Consider the following 19,656-nt stretch of genomic DNA (forward strand, 5'->3'; position numbering starts at 1 on the left):
TTGATGTTGTTGTTGTTGACAGGACGTGTGTTGTTGTTGTTGACGGGACATGTGTTGTTGTTGTTGTTGACAGGACGTGTGTTGTTGTTGTTAACAGGACGTGTGTTGATGCTGTTGTTGTTGACAGGATGTGTGTTGATGTTGTTGTTGACAGGATGTGTGTTGTTGTTGTTGACAAGGAGTGTGTTGATGTTGTTGTCCTTGACAGAACGTGTGTTGATGTTGTTGTTGTTGACAGGACGTGTGTTGTTGTTGTTGACAGGACGTGTGTTGATGTTGTTGTTGTTGACAAGGAGTGTGTTGATGTTGTTGACTGGGCGTGTGTTGATGTTGTTGTTGTTGACAGGACGTGTGTTGTTGTTGTTGACAGGGCGTGTGTTGATGTTGTTGTTGTTGACTGGGCGTGTGTTGATGTTGTTGTTGTTGACAGGACGTGTGTTGATGTTGTTGTTGTTGACAAGGAGTGTGTTGATGTTGTTGTTGTTGACAGGACGTGTGTTGTTGTTGTTGACAGGACGTGTGTTGTTGTTGTTGACAGGACATATGTTGTTGTTGTTGAGAGGACGTGTGTTGTTGTTGTTGACAGGACGTGTGTTGTTGACAGGACGTGTGTTGTTGTTGACAGGACGTGTGTTGTTGACAGGACGTGTGTTGTTGTTGACAGGACGTGTGTTGTTGACAGGACGTGTGTTGTTGTTGACAGGACGTGTGTTGTTGACAGGACGTGTGTTGTTGTTGACAGGACGTGTGTTGTTGTTGACAGGACGTGTGTTGTTGTTGACAGGACATGTGTTGTTGTTGACAGGACGTGTGTTGTTGTTGACAGGACATGTGTTGTTGTTGACAGGACGTGTGTTGTTGTTGACAGGACGTGTGTTGTTGTTGACAGGACGTGTGTTGTTGTTGACAGGAATGTGTTTATGTTGTTGTTGACAGGAATGTGTTTATGTTGTTGTTGACAGGAATATGTTTATGTTGTTGTTGACAGGACGTGTGCCCATGAGGTCGTTGCTGTTGGTGCTTCTGCTGATTGGCGTCCAGGCTGTACTGAACATGGGAGGTGTCCTGGGCCCGGTGGCAGCCAACCACAGCGCAGAACACCACACAGTAGCCAATGGCAGAGCAAAACAGCAGCGGGCGGCCCGCCTCTCAGTGTCACCTCAGCAGGAGCAGCAGACTCAGCAGAGACCCAGCCGGACCAGACAGGCCCACAGGCCAGCCTCTCTACCCCAGGGCAGGATCTCTTCCCTGGGCCACTCTGAGACAGGCTCCCCCTCTACCTCCTCCATCCCGGAGGTGGACACCAAACTGTTCGGCAAGCGGCTCTACCACTCCTCACCGCGCGTCGTCTTCAGTGACGTACCCCCCTCTCACCACGGCCTGGGGGGGGAGACGGGGGAAGAGGAGGGAGAGGAGGAAGTGGGGAGGGTGACGGGTGGGGGAGTGAGGGTGAGGCGGAAGGCGGGGGGGCAGCCCATGCACAGGGGGGAGTACTCCGTGTGCGACAGCATCAGCGTGTGGTTGGGGAACCTGACCAAGGCCACAGACATCGCCGGCAACGAGGTGGAGGTTCTGCCAGAGGTGAAGATAGACAACGTTCGCAAGAGACAGTTCTTCTACGAGACCACCTGCCGTGTGGCCACACCCCCGGGGGGCGGAGCTGGGGCTGGGGGAGGAGTTATGGGAGGCGGGCCCAAGGCGAGGGCCAAATCAGGGTGCCGCGGCATCGACAGCCGTCACTGGAACTCGTACTGCACCAACACGCACACGTACGTGCTCGCGCTCACCAAGTCCAAGGAGCAGATGGCGTGGAGGCTGATACGCATCAACGCAGCGTGTGTGTGCGTCCTCAGCCGCAAGTCCTGGAGGCATTGACCTTTAACCCCTGGGACTATGGACCCTGAACCACACACCATCATCACTGACCTTTAACCCCTGGGACTATGGACCATGGACCATGAACCCTGAACCACACACAGTACACACACCATCATCACTGACCTTTAACCCCTGGGAATATGGACCATGGACCATGGACCCTGAACCACACACCATCATCACTGACCTTTAACCCTGGGAATATGGACCATGAACCCTGAACCACACACCATCATCACTGACCTTTAACCCCTGGGACTATGTACCATGAACCCTGAACCACACACCATCATCACTGACCTTTAACCCCTGGGACTATGGACCATGGACCATGAACCCTGAACCACACACAGTACACACACCATCATCACTGACCTTTAACCCCTGGGAATATGGACCATGGACCATGGACCCTGAACCACACACCATCATCACTGACCTTTAACCCCTGGGACTATGGACCCTGAACCACACACAGTACACACATCATCATCGGCCATCATTAGGGGTCGAGTATGATTGCCCTCCTGGTGGGTCTCACACACACACTCTTGAATCACCCCCCCCCCCTACCTCAGTCAGTGTCCTGGTTCTTCTAAGTTATGAGGACTGTAAGTCATATTTATATTTTAAACAGTCAAATATGAATTTAAATATATATTAAATAAGTGTGTATATATACACACATCATGAAATCAAGCTTTCATTGTTGTTGTTGTTGATGTTGTTATTTATTAAACTCTTCAGTATATGCCTGGTTCCTTACTCTCATTGGCTGTTGGAGCTTTTCAGAGATCTCTATTGACACCATGCAGAGAGACATGGTGTGTGTGTGTCTGGTGATACTCTCCTTATGGGTACCAGAAGTTCTCACAAACAAGTGGGGACATTTCACCGGTCCCTACAAGGTTAAAAGGCTATTTTAGGCTTAGGGGTTAGGTTTAGGGTTCAAATGAGGGTTAGGGTTAAGGGTTAAGTTTAGGGTTTAACGGTTAAGGAAAATAGGATTTGAATGGGAATCAATTGTTTTGTCCCCACAAGGATAGCATAACAAACGTGTGTGTTTGTGTGTTTGCGTGCATGTGTGTATGCCGGTGTGAGTTTGCATGGTGCCTGTGGACATGTCGGAGAATCTCACCCTGGCCGTGCTGGCCCTCACTGGTTGACCAGGCAGAGTACAAGAATACACACACTGTCTGGGACCAACCTGATGCTGGAACTTCGGGATTCCTGTCACCTTGGAGTGCTGGTGTTAACAAAGCCGATGGTGTTGAGAACTATGTGATGTTAGAGCTATCACAGGAGGGACGGTCCCAACTAACATCTGGACACCGAAGGAGAGGTGGAGAGAGAAGGGAGAGGAGGGGGTGAGTGCAGGGGTAGGATAGAGTGGAGGAGTTCTGGAAGGAGAGAGGAGGGGAAAGAGGGAGAAGAAGGGGAGAGTATGAGGAGGTATGGAGAGGGAGAGAGGATGGAGAGAGGATGGAGGGAGAGAGGATGGAGAGAGAAAGAGAGGATGGAGGGAGAAAGAGAGGATGGAGGGAGAGAGAGAGGATGGAGGGAGAGAGAGAGGATGGAGGGAGAGAGGGAGGATGGAGGGAGGATGGAGAGAGGCTGGAGGGAGAGGATGGAGGGAGGATGGAGAGAGGATGGAGGGAGAGAGGAGGGAGGGATGGATTTTGGCCTTTCTAGGGAGTTTTTCCTAGCCACCGTGCTTTTACACCTGCATTGTTTGCTGTTTGGGGTTTTAGGCTGGGTTTCTGTACAGCACTTTGAGATATCAGCTGATGTACGAAGGGCTATATAAATAAATTTGATTTGATTTGATTTGATTTGAAGGAGAGAAGGAGAGAGGATAGAGGGAGGATGGAGAGAGGCTGTAGAGTGGATGGAGGGTTGGAGCAAGAGAGGATGGAGGGAAGGGGAGAGGATGGAGAGAGGATGGGGGGAAGGGGAGAGGATGGAGAGAGGGAAATAGGATGGAACGAGGATGGAGACAGGATGAGAAAGGATGGAGAGGATGGAGCTACTTTCTTGCAATTCTATTTTGTAATGACTTATGCCATGTTAATATGATATCTGAGTGAGCCAAAATCAATGTGGTATTCAGCCATGATTACTACAAGTTTAGATAGCTGGATAGACTAACTACAATCTAAAAATGGTTAGCTGACATGGCTAATTGAGTGACTGACATAACAATAATGATAATAATAATAATAGTTTGTTTTTATGAGTTGGGCCTGTTATGAGAAATAGTGTCTCCCGGCCTAATAGTGTCCCCCTCTGCGTCAACATGGGATTCGATGACTTCTAGCTACTGTTGCTAGGGCTGTTGCTAGGGCTGTTGCTAGGGCTGTTGCTAGAAATTCTGACTGGATTACGTCATGAACCAAAGCGTCCGTTGCTATGCCGGTTGCTTGGTTACCACGTAGCTGTCGCGAAGGAAGGAGGACACTTGGAGTTCCATTTCACCTCAATTAATTACCTCAGAATTGCTCTCCAAGGACGGTGACAAGCTGCCGCTTCAGAGGACCGAAAAGACTGGAAAGAGATCACTCTTTCTTGACCATATATTTGTTTTTTATATAAGAACATTTGTTAAATCGGAATAAATGATTTAAGCTGTTTTTAGATTTGACGTTTACTGTACTTATTTACCTCAGCCTGTCTAGTCAGCTAAAGCCGGCTACAATAGCCAGACAGTTTAATTTAGCTAACGTCAGCTAGCTAGCTACTGTAACTGTTATTGTAGCTTTCTGTTTGTATGTAGCTTGCACTTCAATGGCATGCCTCGAGGAGATTTTATTGTATCTTTCCAACCAGGCTAGGTACTATAAAGACAACACTGATCTCGACAAGAGACACCACATTCAGAGAAATTCACAATTCAGGGTAACGTTATGCAGTTCACTTCTATTAGATGGTTAACTGGTTGGATTTACCAATGAAAAAACACAGAGATGCATGCTGGACATGTCAGAGTGAAGCACATGATTGCCAAAATGAACCTACTCTTCTTCTGATGGAGGTGGTGGACAGCTGGGTAAGTGAAAGAACCTTTTGTTTATCAATCACATTCTAGTATATCTGGAATGATTAGGATTTCAATGAATGTCATATCAGAGAGCACACAATGTTTCAATGTGTCACTTTGTATTTAAAGGTCATAACTTTGTCTAGCCAGCCAGAAGTCTGAGAGGGTGAAGACTGTGGTACCAGAGTCCTGTCTAGCCAGCCAGAAGTCTGAGAGGGTGAAGACTGTGGTACCAGAGTCCTGTCTAGCCAGCCAGAAGTCTGAGAGGGTGAAGACTGTGGTACCAGAGTCCTGTCTAGCCAGCCAGAAGTCTGAGAGGGTGAAGACTGTGGTACCAGAGTCCTGTCTAGCCAGCCAGAAGTCTGAGAGGGTGAAGACTGTGGTCCCAGAGTCCTGTCTAGCCTGCCAGAAGTCTGAGAGGGTGAAGACTGTGGTACCAGAGTCCTGTCTAGCCAGCCAGAAGTCTGAGAGGGTGAAGACTGTGGTACCAGAGTCCAAAAGAGCATGCCAGAAGTCTGAGAGGGTGAAGACTGTGGTACCAGAGTCCTGTCTAGCCAGCCAGAAGTCTGAGAGGGTGAAGACTGTGGTACCAGAGTCCAAAAGAGCATGCCAGAAGTCTGAGAGGGTGAAGACTGTGGTACCAGAGTCCAAAAGAGCCTGCCAGAAGTCTGAGAGGGTGAAGACTGTGGTACCAGAGTCCTGTCTAGCCAGCCAGAAGTCTGAGAGGGTGAAGACTGTGGTACCAGAGTCCTGTCTAGCCTGCCAGAAGTCTGAGAGGGTGAAGACTGTGGTACCAGAGTCCTGTCTAGCCAGCCAGAAGTCTGAGAGGGTGAAGACTGTGGTACCAGAGTCCTGTCTAGCCAGCCAGAAGTCTGAGAGGGTGAAGACTGTGGTACCAGAGTCCTGTCTAGCCTGCCAGAAGTCTGAGAGGGTGAAGACTGTGGTACCAGAGTCCTGTCTAGCCTGCCAGAAGTCTGAGAGGGTGAAGACTGTGGTACCAGAGTCCTGTCTAGCCAGCCAGAAGTCTGAGAGGGTGAAGACTGTGGTACCAGAGTCCTGTCTAGCCTGCCAGAAGTCTGAGAGGGTGAAGACTGTGGTACCAGAGTCCTGTCTAGCCAGCCAGAAGTCTGAGAGGGTGAAGACTGTGGTACCAGAGTCCTGTCTAGCCAGCCAGAAGTCTGAGAGGGTGAAGACTGTGGTACCAGAGTCCTGTCTAGCCAGCCAGAAGTCTGAGAGGGTGAACACTGTGGTACCAGAGTCCTGTCTAGCCAGACAGAAGTCTGAGAGGGTGAAGACTGTGGTACCAGAGTCCAAAAGAGCATGCCAGAAGTCTGAGAGGGTGAAGACTGTGGTACCAGAGTCCAAAAGAGCCTGCCAGAAGTCTGAGAGGGTGAAGACTGTGGTACCAGAGTCCTGTCTAGCCAGCCAGAAGTCTGAGAGGGTGAAGACTGTGGTACCAGAGTCCTGTCTAGCCTGCCAGTAGTCTGAGAGGGTGAATACTGTGGTCCCAGAGTCCTGTCTAGCCAGCCAGAAGTCTGAGAGGGTGAAGACTGTGGTACCAGAGTCCTGTCTAGCCTGCCAGAAGTCTGAGAGGGTGAATACTGTGGTCCCAGAGTCCTGTCTAGCCAGCCAGAAGTCTGAGAGGGTGAAGACTGTGGTACCAGAGTCCAAAAGAGCCTGCCAGAAGTCTGAGAGGGTGAAGACTGTGGTACCAGAGTCCTGTCTAGCCAGAGAAGTCTGAGAGGGTGAAGACTGTGGTACCAGAGTCCTGTCTAGCCAGCCAGAAGTCTGAGAGGGTGAAGACTGTGGTACCAGAGTCCTGTCTAGCCAGCCAGAAGTCTGAGAGGGTGAAGACTGTGGTACCAGAGTCCAAAAGAGCATGCCAGAAGTCTGAGAGGGTGAAGACTGTGGTACCAGAGTCCTGTCTAGCCAGCCAGAAGTCTGAGAGGGTGAAGACTGTGGTACCAGAGTCCAAAAGAGCATGCCAGAAGTCTGAGAGGGTGAAGACTGTGGTACCAGAGTCCAAAAGAGCCTGCCAGAAGTCTGAGAGGGTGAAGACTGTGGTACCAGAGTCCTGTCTAGCCAGCCAGAAGTCTGAGAGGGTGAAGACTGTGGTACCAGAGTCCTGTCTAGCCAGCCAGAAGTCTGAGAGGGTGAAGACTGTGGTACCAGAGTCCTGTCTAGCCAGCCAGAAGTCTGAGAGGGTGAAGACTGTGGTACCAGAGTCCTGTCTAGCCAGCCAGAAGTCTGAGAGGGTGAAGACTGTGGTACCAGAGTCCTGTCTAGCCTGCCAGAAGTCTGAGAGGGTGAAGACTGTGGTACCAGAGTCCTGTCTAGCCAGCCAGAAGTCTGAGAGGGTGAAGACTGTGGTACCAGAGTCCTGTCTAGCCAGCCAGAAGTCTGAGAGGGTGAAGACTGTGGTACCAGAGTCCTGTCTAGCCTGCCAGAAGTCTGAGAGGGTGAAGACTGTGGTACCAGAGTCCTGTCTAGCCAGCCAGAAGTCTGAGAGGGTGAAGACTGTGGTACCAGAGTCCTGTCTAGCCAGCCAGAAGTCTGAGAGGGTGAAGACTGTCGCCAGAGTCCTGTCTAGCCAGCCAGAAGTCTGAGAGGGTGAACACTGTGGTACCAGAGTCCTGTCTAGCCAGACAGAAGTCTGAGAGGGTGAAGACTGTGGTACCAGAGTCCAAAAGAGCATGCCAGAAGTCTGAGAGGGTGAAGACTGTGGTACCAGAGTCCAAAAGAGCCTGCCAGAAGTCTGAGAGGGTGAAGACTGTGGTACCAGAGTCCTGTCTAGCCAGCCAGAAGTCTGAGAGGGTGAAGACTGTGGTACCAGAGTCCTGTCTAGCCAGCCAGAAGTCTGAGAGGGTGAAGACTGTGGTCCCAGAGTCCTGTCTAGCCAGCCAGAAGTCTGAGAGGGTGAAGACTGTGGTACCAGAGTCCTGTCTAGCCAGCCAGAAGTCTGAGAGGGTGAAGACTGTGGTACCAGAGTCCTGTCTAGCCAGCCAGAAGTCTGAGAGGGTGAAGACTGTGGTACCAGAGTCCTGTCTGCCAGAGAAGTCTGAGAGGGTGAAGACTGTGGTACCAGAGTCCTGTCTAGCCAGCCAGAAGTCTGAGAGGGTGAAGACTGTGGTACCAGAGTCCAAAAGAGCATCCAGAAGTCTGAGAGGTGAAGACTGTGGTACCAGAGTCCAAAAGCCTCCTGCCAGAAGTCTGAGAGGGTGAAGACTGTGGTACCAGAGTCCTGTCTAGCCAGCCAGAAGTCTGAGAGGGTGAAGACTGTGGTACCAGAGTCCTGTCTAGCCAGCCAGAAGTCTGAGAGGGTGAAGACTGTGGTACCAGAGTCCTGTCTAGCCAGCCAGAAGTCTGAGAGGGTGAAGACTGTGGTACCAGAGTCCTGTCTAGCCAGCCAGAAGTCTGAGAGGGTGAAGACTGTGGTACCAGAGTCCTGTCTAGCCTGCCAGAAGTCTGAGAGGGTGAAGACTGTGGTCCTGTCCCAGAGTCCTGTCTAGCCAGCCAGAAGTCTGAGAGGGTGAAGACTGTGGTACCAGAGTCCTGTCTAGCCAGCCAGAAGTCTGAGAGGGTGAAGACTGTGGTACCAGAGTCCTGTCTAGCCAGCCAGAAGTCTGAGAGGGTGAAGACTGTGGTACCAGAGTCCTGTCTAGCCAGCCAGAAGTCTGAGAGGGTGAAGACTGTGGTACCAGAGTCCTGTCTAGCCAGCCAGAAGTCTGAGAGGGTGAAGACTGTGGTACCAGAGTCCTGTCTAGCCAGCCAGAAGTCTGAGAGGGTGAAGACTGTGGTACCAGAGTCCTGTCTAGCCAGACAGAAGTCTGAGAGGGTGAAGACTGTGGTACCAGAGTCCAAAAGAGCATGCCAGAAGTCTGAGAGGGTGAAGACTGAGAGTCCAAAAGAGCCTGAGAAGTCTGAGAGGGTGAAGACTGTGGTACCAGAGTCCTGTCTAGCCAGCCAGAAGTCTGAGAGGGTGAAGACTGTGGTACCAGAGTCCTGTCTAGCCAGCCAGAAGTCTGAGAGGGTGAAGACTGTGGTACCAGAGTCCTGTCTAGCCAGCCAGAAGTCTGAGAGGGTGAAGACTGTGGTACCAGAGTCCTTTCTAGCCTGCCAGAAGTCTGAGAGGGTGAATACTGTGGTCCCAGAGTCCTGTCTAGCCAGCCAGAAGTCTGAGAGGGTGAAGACTGTGGTACCAGAGTCCTGAGCCAGCCAGAAGTCTGAGAGGGTGAAGACTGTGGTACCAGAGTCCTGTCTAGCCAGCCAGAAGTCTGAGAGGGTGAAGACTGTGGTACCAGAGTCCTGTCTAGCCAGCCAGAAGTCTGAGAGGGTGAAGACTGTGGTACCAGAGTCCTGTCTAGCCAGCCAGAAGTCTGAGAGGGTGAAGACTGTGGTACCAGAGTCCTGTCTAGCCAGCCAGAAGTCTGAGAGGGTGAAGACTGTGGTACCAGAGTCCTGTCTAGCCTGCCAGAAGTCTGAGAGGGTGAAGACTGTGGTACCAGAGTCCTGTCTAGCCAGCCAGAAGTCTGAGAGGGTGAAGACTGTGGTACCAGAGTCCTGTCTAGCCAGCCAGAAGTCTGAGAGGGTGAACACTGTGGTACCAGAGTCCTGTCTAGCCAGACAGAAGTCTGAGAGGGTGAAGACTGTGGTACCAGAGTCCAAAAGAGCCAGCCAGAAGTCTGAGAGGGTGAAGACTGTGGTACCAGAGTCCTGTCTAGCCTGCCAGAAGTCTGAGAGGGTGAAGACTGTGGTACCAGAGTCCTGTCTAGCCAGCCAGAAGTCTGAGAGGGTGAAGACTGTGGTACCAGAGTCCTGTCTAGCCAGCCAGAAGTCTGAGAGGGTGAAGACTGTGGTACCAGAGTCCAAAAGAGCCAGCCAGAAGTCTGAGAGGGTGAAGACTGTGGTACCAGAGTCCTGTCTAGCCAGCCAGAAGTCTGAGAGGGTGAAGACTGTGGTACCAGAGTCCAAAAGAGCATGCCAGAAGTCTGAGAGGTGAAGACTGTCCAGAGTCCAGAGCCTGCCAGAAGTCTGAGAGGGTGAAGACTGTGGTACCAGAGTCCTGTCTAGCCAGCCAGAAGTCTGAGAGGGTGAAGACTGTGGTACCAGAGTCCTGTCTAGCCTGCCAGAAGTCTGAGAGGGTGAAGACTGTGGTACCAGAGTCCTGTCTAGCCTGCCAGAAGTCTGAGAGGGTGAAGACTGTGGTACCAGAGTCCTGTCTAGCCAGCCAGAAGTCTGAGAGGGTGAAGACTGTGGTACCAGAGTCCTGTCTAGCCAGCCAGAAGTCTGAGAGGGTGAAGACTGTGGTACCAGAGTCCTGTCTAGCCTGCCAGAAGTCTGAGAGGGTGAAGACTGTGGTACCAGAGTCCTGTCTAGCCAGCCAGAAGTCTGAGAGGGTGAAGACTGTGGTACCAGAGTCCTGTCTAGCCAGCCAGAAGTCTGAGAGGGTGAAGACTGTGGTACCAGAGTCCTGAGCCAGCCAGAAGTCTGAGAGGGTGAAGACTGTGGTACCAGAGTCCTGTCTAGCCAGCCAGAAGTCTGAGAGGGTGAAGACTGTGGTACCAGAGTCCTGTCTAGCCAGCCAGAAGTCTGAGAGGGTGAAGACTGTGGTACCAGAGTCCTTTGAAGACTAGCCTGCCAGAAGTCTGAGAGGGTGAAGACTGTGGTACCAGAGTCCTGTCTAGCCAGCCAGAAGTCTGAGAGGGTGAAGACTGTGGTACCAGAGTCCAAAAGCCAGCCAGAAGTCTGAGAGGGTGAAGACTGTGGTACCAGAGTCCTGTCTAGCCAGCCAGAAGTCTGAGAGGGTGAAGACTGTGGTACCAGAGTCCTGTCTAGCCAGCCAGAAGTCTGAGAGGGTGAAGACTGTGGTCCCAGAGTCCTGTCTAGCCAGCCAGAAGTCTGAGAGGGTGAAGACTGTGGTACCAGAGTCCTGTCCAGCCAGCCAGCCAGAAGTCTGAGAGGGTGAAGACTGTGGTACCAGAAGTCTGTCTAGCCAGCCAGAAGTCTGAGAGGGTGAAGACTGTGGTACCAGAGTCCTGTCTAGCCAGCCAGAAGTCTGAGAGGGTGAAGACTGTGGTACCAGAGTCCTGTCTAGCCAGCCAGAAGTCTGAGAGGGTGAAGACTGTGGAGTCCTGTCTAGCCAGCCAGAAGTCTGAGAGGGTGAACACTGTGGTACCAGAGTCCTGTCTAGCCAGACAGAAGTCTGAGAGGGTGAAGACTGTGGTACCAGAGTCCAAAAGAGCCAGCCAGAAGTCTGAGAGGGTGAAGACTGTGGTACCAGAGTCCTGTCTAGCCAGCCAGAAGTCTGAGAGGGTGAAGACTGTGGTACCAGAGTCCTGTCTAGCCAGCCAGAAGTCTGAGAGGGTGAAGACTGTGGTACCAGAGTCCTGTCTAGCCAGCCAGAAGTCTGAGAGGGTGAAGACTGTGGTACCAGAGTCCTGTCTAGCCAGCCAGAAGTCTGAGAGGGTGAAGACTGTGGTACCAGAGTCCTGTCTAGCCAGCCAGAAGTCTGAGAGGGTGAAGACTGTGGTACCAGAGTCCAAAAGAGCATGCCAGAAGTCTGAGAGGGTGAAGACTGTGGTACCAGAGTCCTGTCTAGCCAGCCAGAAGTCTGAGAGGGTGAAGACTGTGGTACCAGAGTCCTGTCTAGCCAGCCAGAAGTCTGAGAGGGTGAAGACTGTGGTACCAGAGTCCTGTCTAGCCTGCCAGAAGTCTGAGAGGGTGAAGACTGTGGTACCAGAGTCCTGTCTAGCCAGCCAGAAGTCTGAGAGGGTGAAGACTGTGGTACCAGAGTCCTGTCTAGCCAGCCAGAAGTCTGAGAGGGTGAAGACTGTGGTACCAGAGTCCTGTCTAGCCAGCCAGAAGTCTGAGAGGGTGAAGACTGTGGTACCAGAGTCCTGTCTAGCCTGCCAGAAGTCTGAGAGGGTGAAGACTGTGGTACCAGAGTCCTGTCTAGCCAGCCAGAAGTCTGAGAGGGTGAAGACTGTGGTACCAGAGTCCTGTCTAGCCAGCCAGAAGTCTGAGAGGGTGAAGACTGTGGTACCAGAGTCCTGTCTAGCCAGCCAGAAGTCTGAGAGGGTGAAGACTGTGGTACCAGAGTCCTGTCTAGCCAGCCAGAAGTCTGAGAGGGTGAAGACTGTGGTACCAGAGTCCTGTCTAGCCAGCCAGAAGTCTGAGAGGGTGAAGACTGTGGTACCAGAGTCCAAAAGAGCATGCCAGAGTCCTGTCCAGAGTCCAGAGGGTGAAGACCTGCCAGAAGTCTGAGAGGGTGAAGACTGTGGTCCCAGAGTCCTGTCTAGCCAGCCAGAAGTCTGAGAGGGTGAAGACTGTGGTACCAGAGTCCTGTCTAGCCAGCCAGAAGTCTGAGAGGGTGAAGACTGTGGTACCAGAGTCCTGTCTAGCCAGCCAGAAGTCTGAGAGGGTGAAGACTGTGGTACCAGAGTCCTGTCTAGCCAGCCAGAAGTCTGAGAGGGTGAAGACTGTGGTACCAGAGTCCTGTCTAGCCAGCCAGAAGTCTGAGAGGGTGAAGACTGTGGTACCAGAGTCCAAAAGAGCATGCCAGAAGTCTGAGAGGGTGAAGACTGTGGTACCAGAGTCCTCTAGCCAGCCAGAAGTCTAGCCAGCCAGAAGTCTGAGAGGGTGAAGACTGTGGTACCAGAGTCCTGTCTAGCCAGCCAGAAGTCTGAGAGGGTGAAGACTGTGGTACCAGAGTCCTGTCTAGCCAGCCAGAAGTCTGAGAGGGTGAAGACTGTGGTACCAGAGTGCCAGAAGTCTGAGAGGGTGAAGACTGCCAGAGTCCAAAAGAGCCTGCCAGAAGTCTGAGAGGGTGAAGACTGTGGTACCAGAGTCCTGTCTAGCCTGCCAGAAGTCTGAGAGGGTGAAGACTGTGGTACCAGAGTCCTGTCTAGCCAGCCAGAAGTCTGAGAGGGTGAAGACTGTGGTACCAGAGTCCTGTCTAGCCAGCCAGAAGTCTGAGAGGGGGAAGACTGTGGTACCAGAATCCTGTCTAGCCTGCCAGAAGTCTGAGAGGGTGAAGACTGTGGTACCAGAGTCCTGTCTAGCCAGCCAGAAGTCTGAGAGGGTGAAGACTGTGGTACCAGAGTCCTGTCTAGCCAGCCAGAAGTCTGAGAGGGTGAAGACTGAGTCCTGTCTAGCCAGCCAGAGTCCTGTCTAGCCAGCCAGAAGTCTGAGAGGGTGAACACTGTGGTACCAGAGTCCTGTCTAGCCAGACAGAAGTCTGAGAGGGTGAAGACTGTGGTACCAGAGTCCAAAAGAGCATGCCAGAAGTCTGAGAGGGTGAAGACTGTGGTACCAGAGTCCAAAATAGCCTGCCAGAAGTCTGAGAGGGTGAAGACTGTGGTACCAGAGTCCTGTCTAGCCAGCCAGAAGTCTGAGAGGGTGAAGACTGTGGTACCAGAGTCCTGTCTAGCCTGCCAGAAGTCTGAGAGGGTGAAGACTGTGGTACCAGAGTCCTGTCTAGCCAGCCAGAAGTCTGAGAGGGTGAAGACTGTGGTACCAGAGTCCTGTCTAGCCTGCCAGAAGTCTGAGAGGGTGAAGACTGTGGTACCAGAGTCCTGTCTAGCCAGCCAGAAGTCTGAGAGGGTGAAGACTGTGGTACCAGAGTCCTGTCTAGCCTGCCAGAAGTCTGAGAGGGTGAAGACTGTGGTACCAGAGTCCTGTCTAGCCAGCCAGAAGTCTGAGAGGGTGAAGACTGTGGTACCAGAGTCCTGTCTGAGCCAGAAGTCTGAGAGGGTGAAGACTGTGGTACCAGAGTCCTGTCTAGCCTGCCATAAGTCTGAGAGGGTGAATACTGTGGTCCAATAGTCCTGTCTAGCCAGCCAGAAGTCTGAGAGGGTGAAGACTGTGGTACCAGTGTCCTGTCTAGCCAGCCAGAAGTCTGAGAGGGTGAAGACTGTGGTACCAGAGTCCTGTCTAGCCTGCCAGAAGTCTGAGAGGGTGAAGACTGTGGTACCAGAGTCCTCTGTCTAGCCAGCCAGAAGTCTGAGAGGGTGAAGACTGTGGTACCAGAGTCCTGTCTAGCCAGCCAGAAGTCTGAGAGGGTGAACACTGTGGTACCAGAGTCCTGTCTAGCCAGACAGAAGTCTGAGAGGGTGAAGACTGTGGTACCAGAGTCCTGTCTAGCCAGCCAGAAGTCTGAGAGGGTGAAGACTGTGGTACCAGAGTCCTGTCTAGCCAGCCAGAAGTCTGAGAGGGTGAAGACTGTGGTACCAGAGTCCTGTCTAGCCAGCCAGAAGTCTGAGAGGGTGAAGACTGTGGTACCACCAGAGTCCTGTCTCCAGCCAGCCAGAAGTCTGAGAGGGTGAAGACTGTGGTACCAGAGTCCTGTCTAGCCTGCCAGAAGTCTGAGAGGGTGAAGACTGTGGTACCAGAGTCCTGTCTAGCCAGCCAGAAGTCTGAGAGGGTGAAGACTGTGGTACCAGAGTCCTGTCTAGCCAGCCAGAAGTCTGAGAGGGTGAAGACTGTGGCCAGAAGTCTGACCAGAGTCCTGTCTAGCCAGCCAGAAGTCTGAGAGGGTGAAGACTGTGGTACCAGAGTCCTGTCTAGCCAGACAGAAGTCTGAGAGGGTGAAGACTGTGGTACCAGAGTCCAAAAGCCAGCCAGCTGAGAGGGTGAAGACTGTGTATGAGCAGAAGTCTGAGAGGGTGAAGACTGTGGTACCAGAGTCCTGTCTAAGAGTCTGAGAGGGTGAAGACTGCCAGAAGTCTGAGAGGGTGAAGACTGTGGTACCAGAGTCCTGTCTAGCCAGCCAGAAGTCTGAGAGGGTGAAGACTGTGGTACCAGAGTCCTGTCTAGCCAGCCAGTAGTCTGAGAGGGTGAAGACTGTGGTACTCCTAAAGAGCCAGCCATGGTCCCAGAGTCCTGTCTAGCCAGCCAGAAGTCTGAGAGGGTGAAGACTGTGGTACCAGAGTCCTGTCTAGCCAGCCAGAAGTCTGAGAGGGTGAAGACTGTGGTCCCAGAGTCCTGTCTAGCCAGCCAGAAGTCTGAGAGGGTGAAGACTGTGGTACCAGAGTCCAAGAAGTCTGAGCCAGCCAGAAGTCTGAGAGGGTGAAGACTGTGGTACCAGAGTCCTGTCTAGCCTGCCAGAAGTCTGAGAGGGTGAAGACTGTGGTACCAGAGTCCTGTCTAGCCAGCCCAGAAGTCTGAGAGGGTGAAGACTGTGGTACCAGAGTCCTGTCTAGCCAGCCAGAAGTCTGAGAGGGTGAAGACTGTGGTACCAGAGTCCTGTCTAGCCAGCCAGAAGTCTGAGAGGGTGAAGACTGTGGTACCAGAGTCCTGTCTAGCCAGCCAGAAGTCTGAGAGGGTGAAGACTGTGGTACCAGAGTCCTGTCTAGCCAGCCAGAAGTCTGAGAGGGTGAAGACTGTGGTACCAGAGTCCTGTCTAGCCAGCCAGAAGTCTGAGAGGGTGAAGACTGTGGTACCAGAGTCCAAAAGAGCATGCCAGAAGTCTGAGAGGGTGAAGACTGTGGTACCAGAGTCCAAAATAGCCTGCCAGAAGTCTGAGAGGGTGAAGACTGTGGTACCAGAGTCCTGTCTAGCCAGCCAGAAGTCTGAGAGGGTGAAGACTGTGGTACCAGAGTCCTGTCTAGCCAGCCAGAAGTCTGCCAGAAGTCTGAGAGGGTGAAGACTGTGGTACCAGAGTCCTGTCTAGCCAGCCAGAAGTCTGAGAGGGTGAAGACTGTGGTACCAGAGTCCTGTCTAGCCTGCCAGAAGTCTGAGAGGGTGAAGACTGTGGTACCAGAGTCCTGTCTAGCCAGCCAGAAGTCTGAGAGGGTGAAGACTGTGGTACCAGAGTCCTGTCTAGCCAGCCAGAAGTCTGAGAGGGTGAAGACTGTGGTACCAGAGTCCTGTCTAGCCAGCCAGAAGTCTGAGAGGGTGAAGACTGTGGTACCAGAGTCCTGTCTAGCCTGCCAGAAGTCTGAGAGGGTGAAGACTGTGTCTAGCCAGCCAGAGTCCTGTCTAGCCAGCCAGAAGTCTGAGAGGGTGAAGACTGTGGTACCAGAGTCCTGTCTAGCCAGCCAGAAGTCTGAGAGGGTGAAGACTGTGGTACCAGAGTCCTGTCTAGCCAGCCAGAAGTCTGAGAGGGTGAAGACTGTGGTACCAGAGTCCTGTCTAGCCTGCCAGAAGTCTGAGAGGGTGAAGACTGTGGTACCAGAGTCCTAGCCAGCCAGAAGTCTGAGAGGGTGAGACTGTCCAGAGTCCTGTCTAGCCAGCCAGAAGTCTGAGAGGGTGAAGACTGTGGTACCAGAGTCCTGTCTAGCCAGCCAGAAGTCTGAGAGGGTGAAGACTGTGGTACCAGAGTCCTGTCTAGCCTGCCAGAAGTCTGAGAGGGTGAATACTGTGGTACCAGAGTCCTGTCTAGCCAGCCAGAAGTCTGAGAGGTGAAGACTGTGGTACCAGAGTCCTGTCTAGCCAGCCAGAAGTCTGAGAGGGTGAAGACTGTGGTACCAGAGTCCTGTCTAAGAAGAGCATCCTGCCAGAAGTCTGAGAGGGTGAAGACTGTGGTACCAGAGTCCTGTCTAGCCTGCCAGAAGTCTGAGAGGGTGAAGACTGTGGTACCAGAGTCCTGTCTAGCCAGCCAGAAGTCTGAGAGGGTGAAGACTGTGGTACCAGAGTCCTGTCTAGCCAGACAGAAGTCTGAGAGGGTGAAGACTGTGGTACCAGAGTCCAAAAGAGCATGCCAGAAGTCTGAGAGGGTGAAGACTGTGGTACCAGAGTCCAAAAGAGCCAGCCAGAAGTCTGAGAGGGTGAAGACTGTGGTACCAGAGTCCTGTCTAGCCAGCCAGAAGTCTGAGAGGGTGAATACTGTGGTCCCAGAGTCCTGTCTAGCCAGCCAGAAGTCTGAGAGGGTGAAGACTGTGGTACCAGAGTCCTGTCTAGCCTGCCAGAAGTCTGAGAGGGTGAAGACTGTGGTACCAGAGTCCTGTCTAGCCAGCCAGAAGTCTGAGAGGGTGAAGACTGTGGTACCAGAGTCCTGTCTAGCCAGCCAGAAGTCTGAGAGGGTGAAGACTGTGGTACCAGAGTCCTGTCTAGCCAGCCAGAAGTCTGAGAGGGTGAACACTGTGGTACCAGAGTCCTGTCTAGCCAGACAGAAGTCTGAGAGGGTGAAGACTGTGGTACCAGAGTCCAAAAGAGCATGAGTCAGAAGTCTGAGAGGGTGAAGACTGTGGTCCAGAGTCCAAAAGAGCCAGCCAGAAGTCTGAGAGGGTGAAGACTGTGGTACCAGAGTCCTGTCTAGCCAGCCAGAAGTCTGAGAGGGTGAAGACTGTGGTACCAGAGTCCTGTCTAGCCTGCCAGTAGTCTGAGAGGGTGAATACTGTGGTCCCAGAGTCCTGTCTAGCCAGCCAGAAGTCTGAGAGGGTGAAGACTGTGGTACCAGAGTCCTCTGAGAGGGTCTAGCCTGCCCAGAAGTCTGAGAGGGTGAAGACTGTGGTACCAGAGTCCTGTCTAGCCAGCCAGAAGTCTGAGAGGGTGAAGACTGTGGTACCAGAGTCCTGTCTAGCCAGCCAGAAGTCTGAGAAGACTGTGGTACAGAGTCCAGAAGTCTGAGAGGGTGAAGACTGTGGTACCAGAGTCCTGTCTAGCCAGCCAGAAGTCTGAGAGGGTGAAGACTGTGGTAGCCAGAGTCCTGTGGTAGCCTGCCAGAAGTCTGAGAGGGTGAAGACTGTGGTACCAGAGTCAGAGTCCAGAAGTCTGTCTAGCCAGCCAGAGCCAGTCTGAGAGGGTGAAGACTGTGGTACCAGAGTCCTGTCTAGCCAGCCAGAAGTCTGAGAGGGTGAAGACTGTGGTACCAGAGTCCTGTCTAGCCAGCCAGAAGTCTGAGAGGGTGAAGACTGTCGCCAGAGTCCTGTCTAGCCAGCCAGAAGTCTGAGAGGGTGAACACTGTGGTACCAGAGTCCTGTCTAGCCAGAGAAGTCAGAAGTCTGAGAGGGTGAAGAAGACTGTGGTACCAGAGTCCAAAAGTCTGAGCATGCCAGAAGTCTGAGAGGGTGAAGACTGTGGTACCAGAGTCCAAAGAAGTCTAGCTGTGGTACTCCTGCCAGAAGTCTGAGAGGGTGAAGACTGTGGTACCAGAGTCCTGTCTAGCCAGCCAGAAGTCTGAGAGGGTGAAGACTGTGGTACCAGAGTCCTGTCTAAAAAGTCTGAGCATGCCAGAAGTCTGAGAGGGTGAAGACTGTGGTACCAGAGTCCAAAAGTCTGAGAGGGTGAAGACTGCCAGAGTCCTGTCTAGTCTGAGAGGGTGAAGACTGTGGTACCAGAGTCCTGTCTAGCCAGCCAGAAGTCTGAGAGGGTGAAGAATGTGGTACCAGAGTCCTGTCTAGCCAGCCAGAAGTCTGAGAGGGTGAAGACTGTGGTACCAGAGTCCAAAAGAGCATGCCAGAAGTCTGAGAGGGTGAAGACTGTGGTACCAGAGTAAAGAGCAGAGTCCAAAAGAGCCTGCCAGAAGTCTGAGAGGGTGAAGACTGTGGTACCAGAGTCCTGTCTAGCCAGCCAGAAGTCTGAGAGGGTGAAGACAGTGAGAGGGTACTGTGGTACAGAGTCCTGTCTAGCCAGCCAGAAGTCTGAGAGGGTGAAGACTGTGGTCCCAGAGTCCTGTCTAGCCAGCCAGAAGTCTGAGAGGGTGAAGACTGTGGTACCAGAGTCCTGTCTAGCCAGCCAGAAGTCTGAGAGGGTGAAGACTGTGGTGCCAGAGTCCTGTCTAGCCAGCCAGAAGTCTGAGAGGGTGAAGACTGTGGTACCAGAGTCCTGTCTAGCCAGCCAGAAGTCTGAGAGGGTGAAGACCAGAGTCCAGAAGTCTGAGAGGGAAGACTGACCAGACTGTGCCAGCCAAGTCTGAGAGGGTGAAGACTGTGGTACCAGAGTCCTGGTGCCAAAGAAGTCTGAGAGGGTGAAGAGTCCTGTCTAGCCAGCCAGAAGTCTGAGAGGGTGAAGACTGTGGTACCAGAGTCCTGTCTAGCCAGCCAGAAGTCTGAGAGGGTGAAGACTGTGGTACCAGAGTCCTGTCTAGCCTGCCAGAAGTCTGAGAGGGTGAAGACTGTGGTACCAGAGTCCTGTCTAGCCAGCCAGAAGTCTGAGAGGGTGAAGACTGTGGTACCAGAGTCCTGTCTAGCCTGCCAGAAGTCTGAGAGGGTGAAGACTGTGGTACCAGAGTCCTGTCTAGCCAGCCAGAAGTCTGAGAGGGTGAAGACTGTGGTACCAGAGTCCTGTCTAGCCAGCCAGAAGTCTGAGAGGGTGAAGACTGTGGTACCAGAGTCCAAAAGAGCCTGCCAGAAGTCTGAGAGGGTGAAGACTGTGGTACCAGAGTCCTGTCTAGCCAGCCAGAAGTCTGAGAGGGTGAAGACTGTGGTACCAGAGTCCTGTCTAGCCAGACAGAAGTCTGAGAGGGTGAAGACTGTGGTACCAGAGTCCAAAAGAGCCTGCCAGCCAAGTCTGAGAGGGTGAAGACTGTGGTACCAGAGTCCTGAGCCCTGCCAGAAGTCTGAGAGGGTGAAGACTGTGGTACCAGAGTCCTCCCCAGTCTGAGAGGGTGAAGACTGTCTCCTGTCTAGCCAGCCTGAAGTCTGAGAGGGTGAATAATGTGGTACCAGAGTCCTGTCTAGCCAGACAGAAGTCTGAGAGGGTGAAGACTGTGGTACCAGAGTCCAAAAGAGCATGCCAGAAGTCTGAGAGGGTGAAGACTGTGGTACCAGAGTCCAAAAGAGCCTGCCAGAAGTCTGAGAGGG

At 52.8% G+C, this 19,656-nt stretch overlaps 1 protein-coding gene across 1 annotated transcript; it reads left to right on the plus strand.

Annotated features, from left to right (window-relative positions):
* The first annotated feature begins 697 nt into the window (after window positions 1–697).
* LOC115127839 (nerve growth factor-like) lies at window positions 698–2,623 on the plus strand. Its single transcript, XM_065014612.1, has one exon. It carries the CDS (start codon window positions 967–969, stop codon window positions 1,873–1,875), a length of 909 nt encoding a protein of 302 aa, XP_064870684.1. The 5' UTR covers window positions 698–966; the 3' UTR covers window positions 1,876–2,623.
* Window positions 2,624–19,656: the final 17,033 nt, after the last annotated feature.

The sequence above is a fragment of the Oncorhynchus nerka genome, unplaced genomic scaffold, assembly GCF_034236695.1.
Source record: "Oncorhynchus nerka isolate Pitt River unplaced genomic scaffold, Oner_Uvic_2.0 unplaced_scaffold_2438, whole genome shotgun sequence".
Classification (NCBI taxonomy): Eukaryota; Metazoa; Chordata; class Actinopteri; order Salmoniformes; family Salmonidae; genus Oncorhynchus; species Oncorhynchus nerka.